This window comes from Phalaenopsis equestris, unplaced genomic scaffold (genome assembly GCF_001263595.1).
Source record: "Phalaenopsis equestris unplaced genomic scaffold, ASM126359v1 Scaffold001343, whole genome shotgun sequence".
Lineage (NCBI taxonomy): Eukaryota > Viridiplantae > Streptophyta > Magnoliopsida > Asparagales > Orchidaceae > Phalaenopsis > Phalaenopsis equestris.
The window spans coordinates 258,136-280,834 of record NW_018165782.1 but is presented as its reverse complement, the minus strand read 5'-3'; the positions used below and the strand labels follow the sequence as shown (position 1 = coordinate 280,834).

At 35.8% G+C, this 22,699-nt stretch overlaps 1 protein-coding gene across 4 annotated transcripts in view; it reads left to right on the top strand.

The window, feature by feature from the left end:
* LOC110034068 (glutamate receptor 3.7-like) overlaps nucleotides 1-22,699 on the top strand; it is a 52,398-nt gene that overhangs the window by 2,947 nt on the left and 26,752 nt on the right. For 2 of the 4 annotated variants that reach the window (XM_020738316.1, XM_020738315.1), the window contains exons 3-6: nucleotides 7,499-8,838; nucleotides 9,198-9,475; nucleotides 16,439-16,470; nucleotides 16,568-16,974. In XM_020738316.1, the coding sequence (XP_020593975.1) occupies nucleotides 7,499-8,838; nucleotides 9,198-9,475; nucleotides 16,439-16,470; nucleotides 16,568-16,974 (2,057 nt within the window). Of the gene's footprint in view, nucleotides 1-7,498; nucleotides 8,839-9,197; nucleotides 9,476-16,438; nucleotides 16,471-16,567; nucleotides 16,975-19,275; nucleotides 19,334-22,699 lie in introns of those variants that run through there. The other 2 variants (XM_020738317.1, XM_020738318.1) reach the window with 2 other exon arrangements.

Genomic DNA, 22,699 nt, shown 5'->3' with positions numbered 1-22,699 from the left:
CTTTGAGATGTTGATGTTAAAGGAATACCTTCCCCCCAAAAAATCAAAAGAAATAATCTTGACGCTTACAGAGGATGACCTGTTATAGTTTAGGAAAAAAATTCACTCTGTGAATGATATGGTTGTAAAATTACCATCTCCGACTGATCAAGCCCATTCCACCCCCTCCCTTTTAGGATATGTTGCAATTTATGAGGCAACTTTGCAATTCGAACTGTGGTTTCCACTGGTATCTGAGTTGATGGAGATTTTAAAAGCTACTTGGGTTAGTGTTGCATAATTTATGTGTTGGACATTGACAATCGTTATTGAACTGTTTGTTTTCTTTAGAAAATGGGGGGCTAGGTTAATGTCCGAAATACTAGCTAAACTTGGCAAGTTTGCTGGTGACTTGCACCAATGGATTTTTTTCAGGAGCAATGCATTAGATCTTCGCACACAGGATCAAATACGGTACTGGTTTGTCAGTTTTTTTTTTTTGTGAAAAATACTTGAGGATTTCACAAGAGCCGGGGGAAGCTACAACAATTGCTAACTTTTCTCAAGATCACAGTATATGAGATACTACAAATGCTGGAATCTTAGACCCATAGATCTTTAGTTCGAGGTACAAAATATCAAGAACTTTGCGACCGAGGAATTTCTGTTTATTACATACATTCTATTTGTCTTGGGTGATTTTTTTGTGACGATGTTGAAGAAATCCTAGAAAAGCATCTCAAATCGGCTCGTGTTGCACCTCCGAAGCTGCCTTTGCGGAACAATGACTGTGAGATCCTTCATCAAGAGCGGTGTAAGAGGAGCGAAGGAGCGAAAACCCCGCGACCAGTCCTTCAAAAATCCATATTCATGAAAGTGTACTAAATCATTCATGCTCCATATATTATCAAACTAAAGAATTTTTAAGCTTTCTTTTCATGCATTAAGTTTCTCTGCTTTGTATCTCTTTCATCTTTCTGACACAGCTATTTATTTCTGATGGTGAAAAAAATGAAACTTGAAGCCAGGTTCAATATTTCTTTGATTGACTGAAACTCTGAATTCATTGATACACCAAAAAATATTCAATTTTACATATATATTTAAGGCTTATATTCGGTGATATTACACTTAAAAAAATGTATTTTCGTATTTTATTGCAGGTATACTAAGTCTAGGCATTTGAACCTCAAAGGATGCAAAAACTACGAAATTAGGAAATAAAAGTGATATATTCAAAAAAATTGAACTAGTGCCTAGGCGCCAGAATACAGAGAAGACGGCGCTTAGGCGCCAAAGATGATTATTTTCACAAATACTAAGTCTAGGCATTTGGAGCTCAAAGGATGCAAAAAGTATGAAATTAGGAGTCAAAAGTGACATTTTCAAAAAAATTGAATTGGCGCCTAGGCGCTAGAATACAGAGAAAACGGCGCCTAGGCGTCAGAGATGATTATTTTCACAAATGCATTGAATTTGAACGGATTTGGAAGAGGTGCCTATGGAGACTCTTGGGAAATTCATCCCTACATTATAAAAGAGTGTTTTTATGTCAGAAAAAGAAAGTTTTTGGAGAGTGTGAGTGAAGGGGGTGTGAGTTCAAAATTGCGGGAGATTGTGACAAGTATCTCTAAGAGTTGTAAGAGGAGAGAGAAAGTTAGAAATTTCTTATTCCTTACATTTCTACGAGAGATTTGAGTGTTATTGTAAAGAGAAAAAGAGATTCAAATGACAAAGTATTTTCTTAGGGAAGAGATCGAGTTAAGTTGTTTTACTTTTCTTTATTGTTTTGTAAATTTATTTTTTTATATAAAATCTATGTTTTGTTGTATCTTTCTCATGAATTTTGAGTAGATTTCTCTGATCTTCTCATTACAAAGAGAAATAGTCATGTGAAGAATCAAAATTGTTGCGTAATGTTTTAATTTCATATTTGTGATGATTCAAACTTCGAACTTTATTTATTTTTCGATCTGATCAATTGAATTGTTAAAATTTATTGTAAAACATATGATCCGAGAGAGCAATGCGTTCTTCAACAATTTAAAAATCACATTCGATTTCATGAATGAAAATGTAGTCCATAGGGTTGAGTATAAATAAATAGATAAATATTCATTGATAGGTGTAGAATTGAAGATTTTAGGGTGACAGACTAAAATCTTCAATTTGGTCAAGACGTTTAGAAACTAAAGCAAGATGTTAGCCCTCAGACGAGGGGAACGTGGGAAATCTAAAGTGAGAGCCAATATCTTCCCAGCTTAACTACAGATTTAGGGACTAAACACTGAATTAACCAATATTCTTTATCGCTTGTAAAGAAGATAAATAATATGATTGCTCTTATTTGATACAATACAATTTTTTTCAATTTTATAATTCACTGAATATAATATCGTTGTAAGCGGAAGGATACTTTCTTAGATTTGAACTTCTCATTACAAAATCTAGTTTAGTTTTAGTAAATTTAACTTAGAAGTTTAGAGATTTGTGTAGTAAACGTAGTTTCTTTAGTGACATTAAACACATTTCGACCTGTTTTCTTACTTAAGTTTTCTATAGTTTAAATATTGTGTTTTTGCGTGATTTTCCTAACAAATTTTTACCTCCCTGTGGGATCGATATTTATGAATTTATTAGAGCTCTATATTACTTGAGCGATACGTATACTTGCGTTTGGAACCTAATGACGATTTGAAATTAAAGTACAATTTAATTCACTGGGTGTGATAGATTTAGATATTTTAAAACAGAAAACTTATTATACTGAAGTAAATTTTATTGTGGTTAATTTGCATATTTTTGAGTATATCTGCCTTATGTGTTGTGTTGTTGAAAAACGTTTATAGAACATAATAAAAAACATGCATCAAGTTTTTGGCGCCGTTGTCGGGGAGGCTACGGTAAATTACTTAAAAGTCTTTGCTTGAACTATAAATCTTATTTAAAAAAAACAATAAAAAAATATAAATAAATAACAAGAATATATATACGTTCTCATGTGAGTGCTTATTTTTATAATTGTTACTTGTATTTGTGTATGCGAAGATTAGGATCCGAAGGGTTTGCAATTATGAAAATGAAATTAACAAAATTTTTCTGATGAACATCTATACACTATTAATGAATGACATATGTCATGGTATGCGGACATGGTGAATTTTATTGTTAATGATCTTTTACCATATGGATCGACAACGCAACAAAAGAAAAAATTTATTCTTGATGTAAAATTTTACTTTTTGGATGACTTATATTTATATAAGCAATGTAAAGATCAAGTTATTCGAAGATGTGTACTATATGAAAAAACTGAAAAAATTATTAAAAAAATATCATAATTCTGAATTTGGGGGACATTTTGGAATTGGTACAATCTAGATTTTATTGACCTATTCTATTTAGGGATGTTAATACATGTAAAAAAACATGCGATCGATGTCAGCGAGTAGGAAATATTTCAAAAAAAATGAAATACCCCAAAATTTTACATTGGAAGCTGAAATTTTTTATGTTTGAGGATTATGTTTAATGGGACCATTTGTACTCTCTTTCAAAAATTTGTATATATTAATTGCAGTATACTATATTTCCAAATGAATCGAAGCAGTTGCTTTACATCGATGTGATGCTCGGAGTGTTTTAAAATTTTTAATGAAAAATATTTTTACAAGATATGAAATGCCTAAAACAATCATTACAAATAAAAATCTCATTTTATAAATGAAAGAATTGAAAAATTGGTTGGAAAATATGATTTAGAGCGTAAGATCTTCACTGTTTGTCATCCACAGACTAGTGGTCTAGCAGAATTATCTAACCGTGAAATTAAAAGAATCTTGGAAAAGACTATAAATCCTAACAAAATAGATTGGTCAACTTGTTTGGATACTACATTATGGACTTACATAACAACTTATAAAACTCCTATAGATTGGTCAGCTAGTTTGGATATGACATTATGGAATCATGTGAAGTGGGATGAATCAACTAAGGAAACAAATCGAGGAGATTGAACGCACATGCGGTGTGATTCAGGCTAAAGGTGAGCTAAGAGTGTATACACAGAGGAATGAGCAAGCTGAAGGAACAGAGTCTGCACCGCTAACAAGTCCCTTGTCCTGGTCTTCCTTAACTCTTGAGACACTTACACCATCCACATTTGATTCAAATCTTCAAGGTGATATTATTCCTCTTCCGCCCACTCCTCCCCTTCCAACGTTAAGGAGGACCTCCTGCAGCAATGCAGGACATCCTTCTGATTGTTTTGTGTGGGAACTTGACATTGCGAACTTTATTTCTTATTCTAATATTTCACCTTTGCATGGTGCATTCATTGCGTCATTGGACTTTCTCTCTATACCCAACTGTTAGTAGGTTGTTAAAGAGGATCCCATGTTGAAGTGGTGATTCATGAAGAGCTTGGAGCTCTTGATAAAAATTGAACTTGGGAGATTGTGCCACTGCCAGCAGGGAAGAAGACAGTTGGATGCAATTGGATTTTCATGGTAAAACAACTCCAGAAGGGATGGTAGAGAGGTACAAAACACTAGTGGCAAAATAATACAGTCAAACGTATGGTATTGACTACGATGAAACCGTTGCACCAGTTGCAAAGATAAGTACGATAAGTTAGCAGTGAATGGTGGATGGAGACTCCACCAACTGGATGCGAATAATTCTTTTGTTCATGGAGAGTTACTAGAGGAGGTATATATGGAGATACTGCTAGGATTTAGTAGTCTTAGGAAGTTATTGTATGACTTTGAGCAATCTCCATGAGCCTGATTTGATAAGTTTAGAATATCTATAATTGACATGGATAATCGGCAGATCAATGCATACCACACCGTGTTCTTTTAACAACACGAATGTTACACTACCATACTTGTTGTGCATGTGGATGATATAATTACACTGATGATAATGAGACAAAGATTGTTCAACTGAAGGGAAGATCGAGGAAGCAATTTGAGGTTAAGTATCTGGGACAACTCAAATACTTTCTTGAGATTGAAGTGATCCATGGACCTTAGGGGACCGTCCTATCGCAAAAAAAGTATGTACTGGATTTTCTCATGGAAACATGTATGCGGGGGGTGCAAACCTGCATTCTATCCAATTGATCAGAAGGTCGAGCTCAGTACAGAGGCAAACAAATCAGTTGATCGTGAGACGTACCAGAGGCTGGTGGGCCACTTGATTTATCTGTGCCACAGTCAACCTGATATCTATTTTGCAGTAAGTGTGGTGAGCCGCTACATGCATGACCCAAGGAAGGGCCATATGGATGCACTGTATCAGATTCTAAGGTTTATGAAGAAAGAGTTGATATTAAGAAAGAATGGGCATGTCAATATTGAGGGCTTTTGTGATTCTGACTGGGCTAGTTGTGCTGATGACAAACAATCCACATCAGGATACTGTATGTTTGTAGGTGGTAACTTGATCTCGTGGAAGAGCAAGAAACAGTCAATTGTAGCAAGATCAACAACAGAGACAAAATACGAGGCCATGACATTAGGAGTTGCTGAGATGATGTGGCTGAAAGCCTTGGTGGTTGAACTCAAAGTGGATCAGGGAACTCAAATGAAGTTGTGGTGTGACAACAAATCGACAATCAACATTGCTAACAACCCGATGCAACACGATAAAACTAAACAGAGGGAGATTAAAAGATTCTTCATCAAAGAGATGCTGAATATCAAATTTTTGGAACTAATTCATGTAGCTAATTGAGAGCAGGTGGCCGATTGCCTCACTAAATGACTTAGTTCAGTGGAGTTAGTTAGATTATGTGACAAGATGGGTTTAGTGAATATCTTTCGCCTATCTTGAGGAGGAGCGTTGTGAGTTGTGTAATTAGATGATTTTATTGGATTTATTTGTTAAACATTGTAACACCTATTCAAACACATATGCTGAATGAAGTAGTATTTTTTATATCAAATATTTCTTCAGGGTGCTTTGCTTTCCAAGAACATTTTCACACATCTCCAATTTATAACAAGTGGCTGATATTTTATCAAAGCTCTAGGCTCTTTATCTTTCTCTCGTTTATGTGATAGGCCTGAGTTGATGTATGTAATTTGCTCCAATTTGAGGGGGAATAATAGCATAAAATTATATTAATTTTTAATGTTATTTATATCTGGAGAGCGGTGTAGGTTATTTTGGCATAACCTAAAAATTGTATTTAGTTCTCGATTACAAATATGGAGAATTTTTAGTGAACATTCAATCCCAATTTTCTTCTTAAATGATTCCATTGGAAGTTTAGACTTCTAGCCTTTCATACAGTCCAATTCTTTATACTTCTTTTGTAATTCCATCTTCATACACTCAATCTGTTATAGATAATCCATATTCTATAATTTCATGGGAAGTAACATTTTAGATAAATATGGTGCTTCCTCAAACTATTTTTATTTTTGTAAATTTTATGAACTTGAAGTGTGCACGTTTAACAAAATCGGAAAGCAATGGTAAGGTTGAATATTATCCATAAATAAAGATTTTCATATCATATTTAATACTTACATTTTATTGTAGATTTTCTCGATAGGCTATATTATCATTTCTACGATTGGATTATATATTAGTTATATTGTGAGAGCCCTGAAAGTATCGTGAAGTTCAGTTTTGAATATTAAGGTACATTTTAAGGTGCATGTTAAGGCATGCATGGCTTTGATTTTGTTTAAATTGAATAATTAAAAAATATGTTGGTGTAGAAATATCGAATAGTAGGCCATCACTCATATATGTAAGCTTTTGGGTTAAAAATGTGTTTCAACGTTATTATATCTTGCTCAATTTTGATTTTTCTTTTGTTTATCCTCCTCAACAAATGATATCAAAACTGATGATTTGGTTGGATTAAGTAATTTGTATGTTTGGGAGCTTGTATTGGTCTTTAGCTGGCTCAACATGTCCGAGCACGAGCACGAGAGAAGCTCATAGTGTCTTCACATGTTTTTCATATGAGCTTCCGTTCGAAGTGGAGTGATGAATGATGCAAAATGCTCTCTCATGAGATGGATTGTTAAGGCCTTTTAGCTTTAGATTTAGTTCTACATCAATGAATCGATAAATACGTTGGCTTAGAAATATCAAGTAGTTGATTTTCACCCATAGGCACAAATTTTTTATTGAAAATTGATTTTGACCACTACTTTATCCAACTCTAGTTCCCTTTGATTCATTCTCTTCAACAATGCCTTTTGGTATAACAATTAAAATTTCATTAGGAACTCTAAAGTTTAATGTGCTCATGCTGGAGTACTCCTTGGATGTTAATCTCTTAAAAAGCCGCACTAAGGAGGACAAAAAGGTGAATCTTGTGAGCCCAAGATTGATGAAAGCTCAATTTGATCAAAGTTTGTGTTGTTATACATATCACCTCAACAATTGTATTTATATAATAATTGCTTGCAGCAGATATGCTATTTAATATACTTTTATAGCAACTTCTTTGTATTTTAATCAACTTTTATAGACCCCTGTTGTTTTTTTGCAGCCTTGAAGGTCCTTGACAAAGATGTGATAACTATTATAGGGCCACAATCCTCAACAATAGCGCATATGCTTTCATACATATCGAATGGATTTCGCATACCACTCGTATCCTTCGCAGCTACAGATCCAAGCCTATCTTCCCTTCAGTATCCCTACTTCATTCGTATGACCCAAAGCGATTCATATCAGATGGCTGCCATGGCAGATCTGATCGAATACCATAGGTGGAAACTGGTTATTGCAGTATTCGTCGACGATGATTATGGGAGGAACGGAATATATGCTTTAGATGATGAGCTTAATAACAGAAGGTTAAAAATTTCATATAAAATTGTGTTGCCAATCGGAGCTTCTCGGAATAAAATTTCAGAGTTGCTCGAAAATTCTAAATCGTTTGGCCCCAGAGTTTATGTAGTCCATGCTTCGCCAGATTCTGGACTCAAAATTTTTCATGCAGCCCATGAGCTTCAAATGCTGGCGGATGAATTTATTTGGTTTGCTACGGATTGGCTCACCACCACTTTAGATACATTTGAGTTGAGCAAAACTTACTCGTTGAATTACCTGCAAGGCGTGGTAGGCTTACGACAGTACATTCCGCCGTCTCGCCAAAAGAAAGCATTCAAACCCGAATGGAATAAATTAAATGCCGGAGTTCCAAGTTCCAAGATGAATGCATATGGTTTTTACGCCTATGATACGGTATGGGCTGTTGCCCATGCCATCAATGACTTCCTTGACAATTCTGGGAATATTACGTTTACCTCGAGTGATCAAATCAGCGATAACAGAGGACAGATGAGAATCAACATGATGAAAACCTTTGACGGTGGCGAGTTGTTACGACAAAAATTGTTGCACCAGAATTTTAGTGGTTTGTCTGGGCCAATCCGCTTTGATGGCGACCGAAACCTCATTAGTGGGAACTACGAAATCATCAATATTTATGGCTCAGTCATGAATACCGTTGGCTATTGGACGAACTTGACACACCTCTCCCTTTCTTTCCCAGATGCTTCACAGACAAATGGCCAGCGAAATCTTAGTTCAAGTAAGGTTCTTGGTAACATTACATGGCCTGGTGGGAAGACAATGGCACCCCGTGGTTGGATTCCTTCGACTCATGCAAGGCCTCTAAGAATTGGAGTTCCTCGTAGATTGAGTTTTGTTCAGTTTGTGAATATTTCGATGGATAACCGTACTTTACAAGGATATTGCATTGATGTCTTTCGTGAAGTGCTGAAACAACTTCCTTACGAAGTTCCATATCAGTTTGTACCATTTGGCGATGGCCGTAGCACTCCCATATACTGGTCACTTGTGAATATGGTGGCTGATAATGTGAGTATTGTACTGCTTCAGGAGTTTTACAATTTTATTTTGGAAGATTTACATACAGACCACACAACTTTTTTGTGTTTATATATCTAACTAAAGTTTGATATTTCCATTTATAACACTTTGGTGTTAAAACTTATGGATGAAAAGACGTGTTTCACTTTTGAAAAATTAGTAATAGTGATATTTTTTATATATTGTCAAAAATTTGAGTGGCATATTGGCATGTATGTAAATATGAAAATTCAGGTTAGATATGTAAGTATATAAGAATTGTGTGATATGTAAGTAAATGGCCATTTTATTGTTTCATTTCTTCTTTTAAGTCGTTATTGAGTCCCTTTCTATGAAATACATATTAGGAAATTGACGCACTGGTGGGAGACTTTTCGATAGTCCTGAATCGTACAAAGCTTGTGGACTTCACTCAGCCTTATATTTCAACCGCCCTAGTCGTCGTGGTTCCTACAAAGAGTACAAAGTCCAGTGCCTGGGTTTTCCTTAGGCCTTTTACTGTTGGAATGTGGTGTGTGACTGGAGCTTTCTTCTTTTTAATTGGGATTGTGATCTGGATGCTAGAGCATCGAGTTAATAAGGATTTTCGAGGTTCGCCTAAGCAGCAGTGCTTGACTATGTTCTTGTAAGACCTCTGAAATTTTTGAATAGCTTAAATTTTTTCACTGCATTAAACATGTGAAATATATAAAAATTATTGTCATTATTTCATGTACCAACTCACCTACTGGTTCACTGGAATATGAACATCTTTAAGACCATAGCAGTCAGCCATGTTCATAAGGCACAAATGTACGTAAACATAATTACACACCATTAACAATGATACATCATCAAATCTATAATCTTCAAAGAAGAGATCTTTTTTTGGAAAATTTACATACATACCACTCAATTCCTATGTATTTACATATCTAACAACTAAACTTCAATTTCTTACATACATGTCACCTTACCCATGCATGAAAAGTTGTATGTCACTTTTAAAAGGTTTAAATGGTGATACTTTTGGTGTAATATGAAAGCTTTGGTTGCTATAAATGTAAAAAGTAATGTTTGGGTGTCAGATATGTAAATACATAGGAATTGGGAGGTATGTATGTGAATGCCCCCTTTTTATTCTGTCCACCCCAAAGTCGGCAGCATAGAATTTATAATGGCATGGGTGAGGTTTGAACCAAGTTCTTAGCGACAATTTTCAAAACCTTTACCAATGCTGGGCTATTCATTTCACATTAGCGTTGGAAAATGGAAAGCATGTAATTATCCACGTGATTTGGGATATAAAAACATTCTAATTGAGAATTTGATAGATTCCAAGATGTAAATGAATTATTATTTTGTGATGATTACAATAGATGGATTGCTAGCTATTTAAGGGAGTTATTAGCGGTTACTCATGTATAACATTGTTATAGAAACATAGTAGTGGTTTTTTTAATCATTGTTATGGTTAGATTGTGTTCAGTATGACGTAGCGTGTGCTTGTTTGAATCATGTAAATAGCTTCTCTGTATTGCAGTGTTATTGTCGAGTTATCAACCCTCGACATCATGCATTGGGCGGATGCACTATGTACTTTTTTGCTATGAGTATTGTAAAATCCTAAATGTAGAGGGTTGGAAAATTCGATCGACACCAGTCTTATTTTTTATTTAGATTAGTTCATATTGTTTTATTTTTTGCTAATCTTTCCTTTCCTGCATTATGTGTAGACTAGTGATGGCACTCATCACTAATGTTTTTCTGGACTATATCGATTTATCAAAAAGCAAAGGCTTCATTATTGACTTTCTCTTACGTTTGCTATCTTATCAAGTTGTACAATTCCGAGCTCATTGAAACCATTTAATAATCTCATATTGAGAAAAGTTATATCAGGAAGCGAATAGTTTAACGGTGAAACAATCTATAAGAAGCATGGGATACTGGTTAGAGTTGCAATTCCCATTAAGAAATCCACAATAGAATGTTTATCGAAGTAAATTTAGTCGAGGAATAACTTTTTGAAGAAAAAGTCTTTCTTTAGAAGTTATGTTTTACAAGTTTATTGTTGTATAGAATTGAAATGATTTTGCTAAAAAACTTAATCAAACCATGGAAGAATTGGGCTAATATAGAGCATTACAAATTTCTTTACAAATAAAACCCTTGACTTCTTCTGTTTTTTCTATTTACATATAAAACCATAAACTATATACAATTCTCAGCACTACCCCTTAAGATGGGCAAAAGATGTCCACTAATCCCATCTTGCTAAACAACTTGGATAGATCTAATGAGCTAAGTCCTTGGTGAGGTAGTCAACTACTTACTCTCTAATAGATACATGAATTATCTCCAGTAGTCTACTATTTAGCTTCTCCCCGATGAAGAACTTATCAATCTCCACATGCTTGGTTCTTTTGTTCTGCACCGAGTTGTTGGCAATATTGATTGCTGAGTTGTTGTCGCACCACAACTTCATTTGAGCTTCTTGGTCCACCTTGATCTCTACAGATAGAGTTCTCAGCCATAACATCTCGGGAACTCCTTAGACCATGACCTTGTACTCTGCCTCGTTGACCTCGCAACTACTGACTGTTTTTTGGTCTCTTAAGGGATCAAATTGCCCCCTACGAACATGCAGTATCTTTACGTGGATCTTCTGTCATCAACACAACGAGCTTAATCTGTCATAATAACTCTAAATGCCTGAATGCCCATTTTTCTTGAGATCAATCTCTTCCTTGGTGCACTCTTCAGTTATCTCATAACCTGATACATTGCATTCATGTGGCTTTTCCTCGGATCATGTATGTAACGACTCATCACACTTACTTCAAATGATATGTCAGGAATAGCGCGACTCAGATAGATGAGATGACCTAGTAATCTCTGTTACCTCTCACAATAAACTGGCTCTCCTGCCTCTGTGCTCAAGTTTTCTTTCTGATCAATTTGTGTAACTGCAGGCTTGCATCCCAACATGCCTATCTCTGTGAGCAAGTCTAGCACATACTTCCTCTGTGATAGAACAATCCCATCTGTTCCACGAGCCACCTCAATCCCAAAGAAGTATCTAAGCTATCTCAGGTCCTTCACCTCAAATTCTTATCTCAGAATTGCGTTCAGCTGAGCAATCTCTCTCTCATCATAACCATTAACAATCATATTATCCACATACACAAAAAATAATATTGTGACTGCCATGTCATCGAAAGAACACTGTGTGGTCGAAATTAATCTGTCGATAGCGCATGCCTACCATTGCTTCTCTGAACCTGTCAAACTAAGCTCGAGGAGACTATTCAAACAGTACAGTGACTTCCTCAGTCTAAATACCTTGCACTCTATTTGGTTTGTGTTAAAAGCCTAAGGTATCTCCATGTACACCTCGTCTAACAAATCCCTATGAAGAAATGTATTCTTCACACCCAATTGGTGTAACATCTATCCACTATTCACGGCCAGAGAGACGAGTGTCCTGACTGTGCTCATCTTTGATACTGGTGCAAATGTCTCATCATAGTTGATATCATACGTCTGACTATTCCCTTTCGCTACTAATCATATTTTGTAGCGATCAGTCATTCTTTCTGGGGTCTGCTTCACTATGAGACACATTTGCACATGAATGTCTTTTTTCCTATTGACAGTAATGTGAGCTCCCACGTCTTGTTCTTATCAAGGGCACCGAGTTCCTCCAACATGTTAGTCTTCCACTTTGGATCCTCCTTATCTACCTGCCAACACTTGGGTATAGTGACAGTTTCCAAAGATGGAATAAATGTTTCATATACAAGTGATATGTTAGAGTATGAGACAAATTGAGCAATGTAATGTGAGAAACCAAACGGAAGAATGACCCACGTTGCCGCAAAGGTTCTCCTTAAAGTCATGGGAGTGGGAGAAGAAGAGAGATGAATCATATCACCTGTGTAATCGAATTCCGGGGTGGATGGTGTAGGTGCCTCTTGTGACCGGGACACGAGACTTGTTGGCACGAGTGGCACGACAAACACTGTTCCCTCCTTTTGCTTCCTCCTTGTATTCATCCTCGGGTCTCCTTGAGCTCGAGCACCGCCACCTTTGGGTTCATTTTTCTTAAGGATTGACTTTTCGTCATTCGATCCTTCCCACACAATGGGATTAGGCCTCATTCCCACATGTACCAATCTTTCACTATCACTATGTCCTCCTCTCGCCTCATAAGTCATACCTCCATTATCTGAATAGTCACCAAAGGGCAAAGTCATCTCCAAGGAGTAGTATGTTTGATTTCTCTAAAAGTCACATGTATACTCATAAACAGTTTCTGCTCTATTGAGCTCTAACAAACATAATCTTTTTGAGTAGCAAAATAACCCACAAAAATACACTTTTTAGCTCTGAGATCTTGCTTCCTTATTGATGGTATATTGTCCTTCATGAAACATACAGAACCAAACACCTTCAATGGGAGGATCCCACCATTATCTCCTTTCAACTGCTAACAAGGAGATTGTCACCCCAACACTCGTGAAGGCATTTTGTTGATTAATTGAGAGACCTTCAAAACTATTTGCCCCCACAGGTGTTTGGGACATTCATCGAGATCATCATGTTTCGGGCTACCTCTAGAAGGTTTTCTATTTTTCCTTTCTGCTACTTCATTTTATGCCGGTGTATATAGATAAGTGGTTTGATGCTGTATACTCTAGGCTGACATGTACTCCCCAAACACCTTTTTGGTATAGTCGTATTATCAGACATCAATATCTTCACTACTGCATCGTATTAAGTCTGAATTACCCTTTGAAATTTTTTAAAGCAGACAAACACATTAATTTTATTTCTCATTAGATATAATAAAGTAATACGAGAAAAATAATTAATGAAAGTCACAAAATTTCTATAGCTATTCATCAAAGTTATAGAACAAGGACTCCAGACATCTGAATGCACCAAATATAAAATACAAGAACTCCTATTACCAGAACTAATATAAGGGTTCTTGGTATGTTTACCGAACTCATATGCATCACACATTAGTTTTTGTTTATTTTCTTTCTCATATAAAGACAGATACAAACGACTCAAAAGACTAAATGAAGAGTGTCTCATGCGTCTCTGATGTAACAACATTACATCCTCCACTGTTCTCCCAGATACTCCTACTCCATCACGTTCTACCATCGATGTTAGTGTCGAGTCTATCCCCTCTCTATCAAAGTACCAGAGTCCACTATTCCATGTACCAGTCCCAAGTTTCTAGCCAGTCCCCTTCGCTTGAAAGAACACCTTGGGAATATCAAATGAAAAAATACATTCTAGTTGGAGAATAATGATATTAATGGATAAAGGGTTCATTGGAAAGGAATGAGCATGCAAAACATTGAATTAAGTCATAATTGATACATCTCACTATACATTTACCAACCACAGGTTGTACCATCAGTTGCTTAAATATTCTTTGAAATTTTTAGATGAGTATAAGAAGCGAACTCACTAATGTTACCTGTCACATATTGAGATGCACCAGGATCTACTATCCATTTTGATGTTCTTATACTGGATACAGAGGCAAGAGCATGTGTATGAAGAGTACCTTTGACTTAGCGAATATAAGTAGTAGTATTGCCCTTTGATGACAATAAGAGGGATGTGTCCTCAGTCACATCATTTATTGCTTTCTGCTTCCTCTTCAACATCTTCAGAAGCTCGTGATCCTCATCAGTAAATACCACTCGTCTCATTCTCCACTACAATCAGATTTGCACGGTAGCCCCCTCTTCCACCTATTTGGCCCCCACGATTACGACCTAGCCTCTAGACTGTCATTGTTCATCAGTCTCTCTCTCCTTGGGTGGCTTTGGACAAACCTTGGTTAGGTGTCCCACCTCTCTACAGCTGTAGCACCTGCGGGTCTCCTCCTGAGCACCTATCATACCTTCACTCGAGGCGGTCAAAGCTGATCACATGCCTGGAAGTCTACTTGTCTTAGAGTGCAGCCTCATGCGACTCTCCTCCTATATAATCGCTTTGATGGCCTCATCCAATAAAGGAATCATTGTCCGGGCTAAGAGGATCAATCTCTTCTAATCAAAGTCCGGTTTCAGATGAGCCAGAAACTGTGTAGTTCTCATATGTGCAAAGTTCTTACCCTTCTTGCACCCCAGATCACTATGGCTCGACATAGGTGAGAAGTGATCAAAATCTTGCTACAACTGCTCTAGATCTATTAAGTACTCCTAAATCGACCTATCCCTCTGAACCATTGCCTCTATGTCACGCTGAATCTGAAACACCCTCATATGGTTCTCACTTCCAGCATAGATCTTCTTCAGCTTCACCAAAATGTCGCCCACCTTTCTAATGGCATCCACTGATGAGGCAATCGATGGAACCATCGAGTTGAGTAACCGGATGTAAAGCAAGACATGTGTGATTCTCCATTCTTCCCTCTTAGCACTGTCACTCTTTGGCTCGACTCTCGTCAGATATTATTCTAGTCTCTTCTCTGATAAAGCATTCTCGATATGATGCGAACAACTAAGATACGTGGCCGGTCCATCGAGCTTCAGATTCACAGGAGGGAGATCTAGCTTCATCTGCGTCGGAGCATGCACTGAGGTAATGACTCCCGTTGAGACGCTAGCTCCCTTTATGAAACTGACCAGGACCTTCAGAACTTCAGGATCCATCTTCCCTAGAAGTTCGAATCCCTTACCTTTTGCACTATCTCCATCTACTGACATTCTCAATCACAAAGATCAAGTCTAGATAGATCCCACATATCACACACGACTTTCTTCCTGCAAATTTGTGCAATCCACTTTGCCTTAGCCCGCATGAAGTCGCAACCCCTTTGTCCCACATGCCAAACCGCAGCCGCTTTAATCCTTTGCCTCCCTGCATTCAAGTGCAACTCTAGAAACGAAGGCCCTACTCCACTGACTTTCTCTTGCAGCAAGCCACAAAAGCCCTTTCTGACTGAACCCTGCGAGACGCTCTCCCGCCGAGAGTTGTGATCCAGTAAGTGCCTTCCCAATGCCTGTTTTCCGTGATGCCTTAGTTGCCGCAATTTCGTCTACGACGATTCACAAATGGAAGGAAAATCGATCCCTGGTCTCTGCACTGATTGCATCAGTCACGATTCGCGAACGGAAGAAGATCAATCCTTGGTCTTTGCATCGATTGAGTTGCACTGACGATGAAACTGATCAAGACCAATGAAGATACCGATTGGCTGCTAGGGTTAGAGCCCTGATACCACATTGAAATGATTTTGCTAAAAAACTTAATCTATTCATCGAGCAATTGGGCTTATATAGAGCCTTACAACTTTCTTTACAAATAAACCCTTGGCTTCTTCTATATTTCCTATATATAAATAAGACCCTAAATTATATATCATTCTCAACATATAGATTATTTCTTATCTGGGTTTCAAATTATGCATTAGAAAGATGAAGGATTTACATTTGCCCATACCTTTGCACGTTATGAAACGTATGCAATATTTGATTTTTCATGTATTCGTTAGCATTCGTATTAAATATAATTTATTTGATGCTGAAATTTTTAAAATTCTAGTATATAATCACCTCTCTATTTCCTTTTTCAGGTTCAGCTTTTCAACTCTTTTCCATTCTGAACGTAAGTTAAACTTCGCATAAGCATTTTTTAGCTAAAGCATACTTTTTTAAAATATGCTGACATATTCTTACATGCATGTATTTTTTATGTTCTTTAGAAGAAGAAACTTTAAGCACTCTTGGGCGATTTGTGATGATGGTATGGTTTTTTCTGCTGATGGTCGTGACATCGAGCTACACGGCGAGCTTGACTTCTTTTCTTACTGTCCAACAGCTTCCATCTTCGATAAAAGGAATTGATAGCTTGATAGCAACCAATGACCCTATCGGTTATCAAGAAGGGTCGTTCGCTTTGGGCTATATGGCTAATAGTCTTAAAATACCGCGATCGAGGCTCATTTCTTACCGGACGCCTGATGATTATGCGGAAGCTCTTTGGCGTGGCCCGAAAAATGGAGGCGTAGCAGCAATCGTTGATGAGCTTCCATATATTGAAATATTTTTGGAAACGAGAAGTGGATTTGGCATTGTTGGGCAGCCTTTTACTCGCAGTGGATGGGGATTTGTGAGTATATTTCTAGAAGCCATTATTTTTTTTACATCCTTTAGTTAGTTTGATTGGAATTAGCTAAATCTGAAAGTAGATAAGCTGCTTAATTTTATAAATAGAAATCATGATATTTCATTTGTTATACTCTTTCATTTTAGATGACCAATTTATTAGTCACGCAGTCTAACTTAAGTGTATAGTCACTAATCTTAAAGAACTAATTTCAAGGAACTGAGGGGGTAGTATTGCTCATGGATATCTGCTATATAATGTTATAGGATTTGTATCGAATTGGTATTCGCTATAATACTTAAATTTCACTACAATATTCGATCCCCTTATTGTCACAGTCCCACGCCACCCTCCCACCACTTTCTTTCCTTTTTCATGGAAGGTTTCTTAGGTTTGGGGTGATTCAAAGGGCCCAGTAGGTTCCCCTTTTTTTTTCCAAAAGATGTGAGGTTACATTGATTAGGAAATAAAATAAGAGCACATACAAATCATTCAAAATGTCACTAATTCTATATGTTATTTATATGATTTTGAGAAATTAATCTTATCCCAAAAATAATGCAAAATTAGATATCAATCTAAGATATGAACGATGAGAGATTCTGTACTAGCAGTTAGAAATAAAAAAATAAAAAAAATAAAAAAAAATTTCAAATTGGTGGCAATGGTTTGATGAATTGTCACGAGCCATGATAGTCTTGTTTTGTCTTTAGGAGCCGAAGAAGGAATCCTATCGTTCGTAATTGACCGAGTGAACGAGAGGGGGGAGACCGAGAGAAAGGAAGAAACAATAGTGAAGTTGAAGGAATAAGAAGAGGAGGGGAAGGCTAGGCTAGTTGCTTCGTGCAAGAGTCTGCCTCAAGCCCTAACTTGCGGTTTTGAATAAAGGAGAAGAAGACGCCGCTACAGAGCAGGGGGAAGAAGGTGGGATAGTTTCCAGCCTTATCTTGCGGGTTCGAGTAGGGGAGAAGGAGACGACATCGCGTGTGATGAGAAGAAAGGAGTCGAGTGGCTCATGTGCGAAGGAAGAAGATAAAGGAGGAGGCGAGGCTTTGTACAAAGTAATAGGGGAGACAACTTTGCTTGCGGGTTCGAACACAAAAGTAAATGAAGTCTCAAAGTTAAGCTAGCTGCATACAAGTAAAGGGAGGACCAAATCGAGCTCGGTTAAAATAAAAATATGATTTAGGGTTTAAGTTTTTAAATTATATAAATACAATTAATTAAATTTATTATGATATTAACGTTTAAAATTTTATGAATAAAAAACATTTATTATAAGTGGAAGATTTTGTGGGAAGGACTCTTGATCCAAGCAAATTTTGGTAAAATAAGAATTTGAGTGTTTTATTCATATAAATATTTTCAAGTAGGATTTAATGAATTTGATCAGTGGTTAAAGAAAAATTGATTTAACAAGCTTGTAAGGAGGTAAATGCTATGCTTTTATATTTGCTATTTTTATTAAATGTTATTAGAATATTTAATTTCATGGGTTGAAATTTGTGACGAGAGTTGAAAGAGAATTTGATTGAAAATATGTTGGTAGAAAACATGTAAATTAATTAGTTACTAGCCTGTTATTTTTAGAAATAGATACCTTATATATGCATTTTTAATTGATATATGTGACAGTCAAAAGAATTAAGAGAAGGAATATGCATTTACATAAGTTTTTTAAAATCGAAGTGAATAATTACTCTTTATGTGTATTAGATTTGGTTTATTTTATTTTATAAATGTTTCATTTATTTAGACTCACTAAAGACAATTTTATAAATAATAGAAAAAAATTGAAAAATGAACTGATTGTTTTATTTTTATATTGCTTTATCTTTTATTTTGCACATAAAATAAAATCTATGCTTTTAATGATTGAAAGAAATGAAATCTATTTTAAATAAAAAATAAATGTTTAAGTTTATCAAGTGTCACTCCCTATGGTACTAGGAGGGGACTATTATACTTGCACATTAAATGGTAAAGAAAATGATAAAGGTATTTTTTTATGATACAAATGGTAAATGTGTGCCTTTATAGTACAAAATGATAAAGGTTTTGATAGTGCTCCTGAGATGATTTCATTACAAAAAAAAATGAATATTCAAAGGAAATGTAAATGATAAAAAAGTATAAAAATATAAATGATTTAGATGTATAATGAAAAATTTAAACATTTTTTTAATATTGATCAGTTTATTCATTTGAATAATGTTAGACAATTGTATAAAGATTTAATGCATGCTATAGTAATAATTATTCATTAAGTTGCTTAAATTTAACATGTTTAACTGTCATTTTCAGGGTAGGTTTGAAAGATTAATATGACTGATAGGAGATGACATGTCTACAGGAGGAGAGAAACTGTGGATGATAGGTAGTGGTTTTATTGGTGCTATGTCTTTTTTTATTGTTTATACGTAAGTACTGTTAAAGACCGGATGATTTTAGGACTTTGTTAGAGGTTTGGTCTATATGTGAATTGCGGATTAGTGGCTCTTTTCTATATTAAACGTCATTTGGGATTAATTGAAATGTTTAGAAAAATCTTTCACTTTCTGATTGTCACGTTCCGTTTTAGTTAATTCTAAGTTCTCGGACTGAGTCGTGATAAAAATGGTATCAGAGCATTTAGTTTTGAATCCTGATAAAAAAGAACCATTTGGTTGATTAAATTAATTGCTAAGCATTAAATGAAGGGTTAAATAATGTCCAATTATATTCTTTGATATGTTATTTAAAAAATATGGATAATCCAGAGAAAGTTAGAGTAACATTGGTACTGATACACCTCTGAATATCTCGGTGAACACATGTTTTTGCTGAGATAATGACTTTAGTGACTCAGATGATTAGGAATTCACAGTCTCATGCTGGTTCTAGTGGCCGAGACCAGATGAACATATATTTGAAGCTGCTTTAGGCATGGTTTTAAAAATTAGATGGTCGGTTCAACTGGTTCAACCGTGAACCAGTCATTCAACCGGTTCAGTCAAAGCTCATAATCGTTTCGGCATAGAACCGAGATTGAACCGATCAGAACCGGGGTTGAATTGGAGAACCATTCTAGCTTTTAAAGAACCGGTTGGTTCAAATATTATTCAATTTTAAACTTTAATTTTGACCAAATGACCAAAAATAATATATTTAAATTAAAAGACAAAATATCGTGTCTTAAATTTTTTATTTATAATATTGTTCAAAATATTTAAAATTTTTGTCTTAAATTAGAATATATTTGTTGAATCGATAAAAATGATGTTAATATATAATTATTCTATTATTTAAATTATATTAAATAATTTTAATATTTATTACGTCATCCGGTTCAACATTCGGTTTAACTCTGGCTGAACCATTGAACATTGAACCTTTACTTATTCCGATTCAACGTTCGATCCGATTTTCACAATGTTGGTTTCAGGATATGAGGCCACATCTCTTTTACGGAAGAAGAAGTCAAGTGGATGCTGAAAATTGACTAATGAGAGTGGAGAAGAGTATAGATGTGTTGTCTTGTCCACCAGAGAGGAGGGTTATACTTGCTACTTTCGCTTTTGAAAGAGAAGCATAGAGATGGTGGCAATGACAATTGCAAGTGAAATTTGGAGGTAGAATCGAGTACTTGATACTGTGGGAGGAGTTTGTGACAACCTTTAGAGACTGGTTTGTACCACTGTCACCCAAGAGACAAATTCATTACAAGTTTTTATGGCTAGTACAGGGCGATCGTTGGATAATGTTGTACAAGGTAGAGTTCACTATATTTTTAAGGTATGCACTCTAATTGGTTCCAAATGCTGAGGAGAAGTGCCATAGGTTTGTGTTTTGGTTGAAGGATATGACTAGACAACCACTGATTCCTCTTAAGATTGAGGATTACTCAGTTTTGGTGGAGAGGGCCAAGAGGATTGAGCTGGATTTACATGCTACCCAGAGGATGAGACACTTTCAGAAATGGAGAAATTCAGAGTGATCCAGGTTTCCTCGTGACACTCAAGGTATACAATCCTTTTAGTTAGGAAATACAAGTGCTAAGAATGTTAGATCCAACAGTGTTGATAGCTGGACTATAACTAGGAAGTGTGACAGGTGTGAAAGATTTTATAAGAGTGAGTGTCTTGTTGGATCCAACACGTGTTTTTGGTGCCAAAAACACAACGAAGAATTCTCCTAGCTTGGGACAGAGGACTCCACAGACGGAGAAACTTTGGCAGGTCGAGGGAAGCTGTGTCTACATGATCAGTGTGAAATCTAGGGCACACCCAACCAAATGTTCAACCTAGGGCTTATGCACTTTCACAGCAGGAAATTAAGAATTCCTCTGATGTAATGACTTATATGTTTTATATTTACTAACTTTTAACTAAGTACATTTTTAGTTATAACAAAATTCATGTCATATCATTCATAAATCATATAATAACTAAAATGCATTAATAAGCCAACCCTATATGTTCAATGCAATAATTTTAATTTAATATACAATATATATTCAAAGCTAAATAGGACGCAATGGAGAAAAAGGATTCAGGTATGTTGAGATATAAAGGCAAAATTTTTGTTTCTGATGTTGATAATTTGAGAAGGAAAATTCTAGAGGAGGCACACTTATTTGGTTATGCTATTCACCTTTGGAGTATTAAAATTTATCATGATCTAATGGAAATATTTTGGTGGTTGGGATTGAAGAAGAGTGGCGGAATTTGTGGCTAAGTGTCATATATGTCAACTAGTGAAGACAGAACATCAACATCCAGGTGATTAATTACAACCTTTTCCTTACTCCATAATGAAAATGAGAGGAGATTGCTCTGGACTTGGTGATTGAATTTCCCAGGTCACGACAGAGTTGTGATGCTATTTGGGTAATTGTTGATAGATTGACTAAATCTGCTCATTTCTTGCCTAGATAGATCTCATTGAGAAATTAGCCAAATTATATGCTGGTCAAATTGTAATGTTCTATGGAGTGCCAAAGCCTTTTATTTCAAATAGAGATAAATCAATTTACTTCTAGATTGCGGAAGAAGATTCATTAGGCATTGGCCATAAGGTTGATTTTTATTATAGCCTTTCACTCTTTAGAAAAATGACCAGTTAGAAAGGACTATTCAAATTTTGGATAATCTATTAAGGTTATTGTTGACTTCACTTTTGGTTGAGGTGTAGAAATTTCTTTAGTAGCCTAGGTCTAGCCATAGGACTTTCCTATTGACTAGTCTTAGAAAACTAGAAAATGTACCCTCACCATTAGAAATTCAAAACTCTTCTCTTTACTCAACTTGAAATTCCACATATTGACCTTAACCCATAGCATTTAGTAGGTAAGATCATTATGGGGGAAGCTCAAGAAGAGTTCCTATAGGGCTACTTGGTCTTAAGATTGGTCCTGGGTGTTGACTTGGAACTAGGGTACACCATATCTTCACAATACATTGGTCTATGACTCATTCAGAATGGTTCAGAATCCAATTGCACTTGAAATGACCAATTTGGTCTTTTGCCCCTAGGCACCTCCAAATTACTTAATGGCCCATGAGACTCAAATTTGGCCAAAATTCTTAAATTTTGCCCAAAATACCCAAAATTGATCAAAACTTATTCCAAACACTTTGAATACATCCAAATTTGCCAAAATTGACAAAAATTTCCAAAAATGACCAAATTCCCTCCATGGCCCAAAAATCTAAAAATTCCAAAAATTCCCAATAAATCCCAATAAATC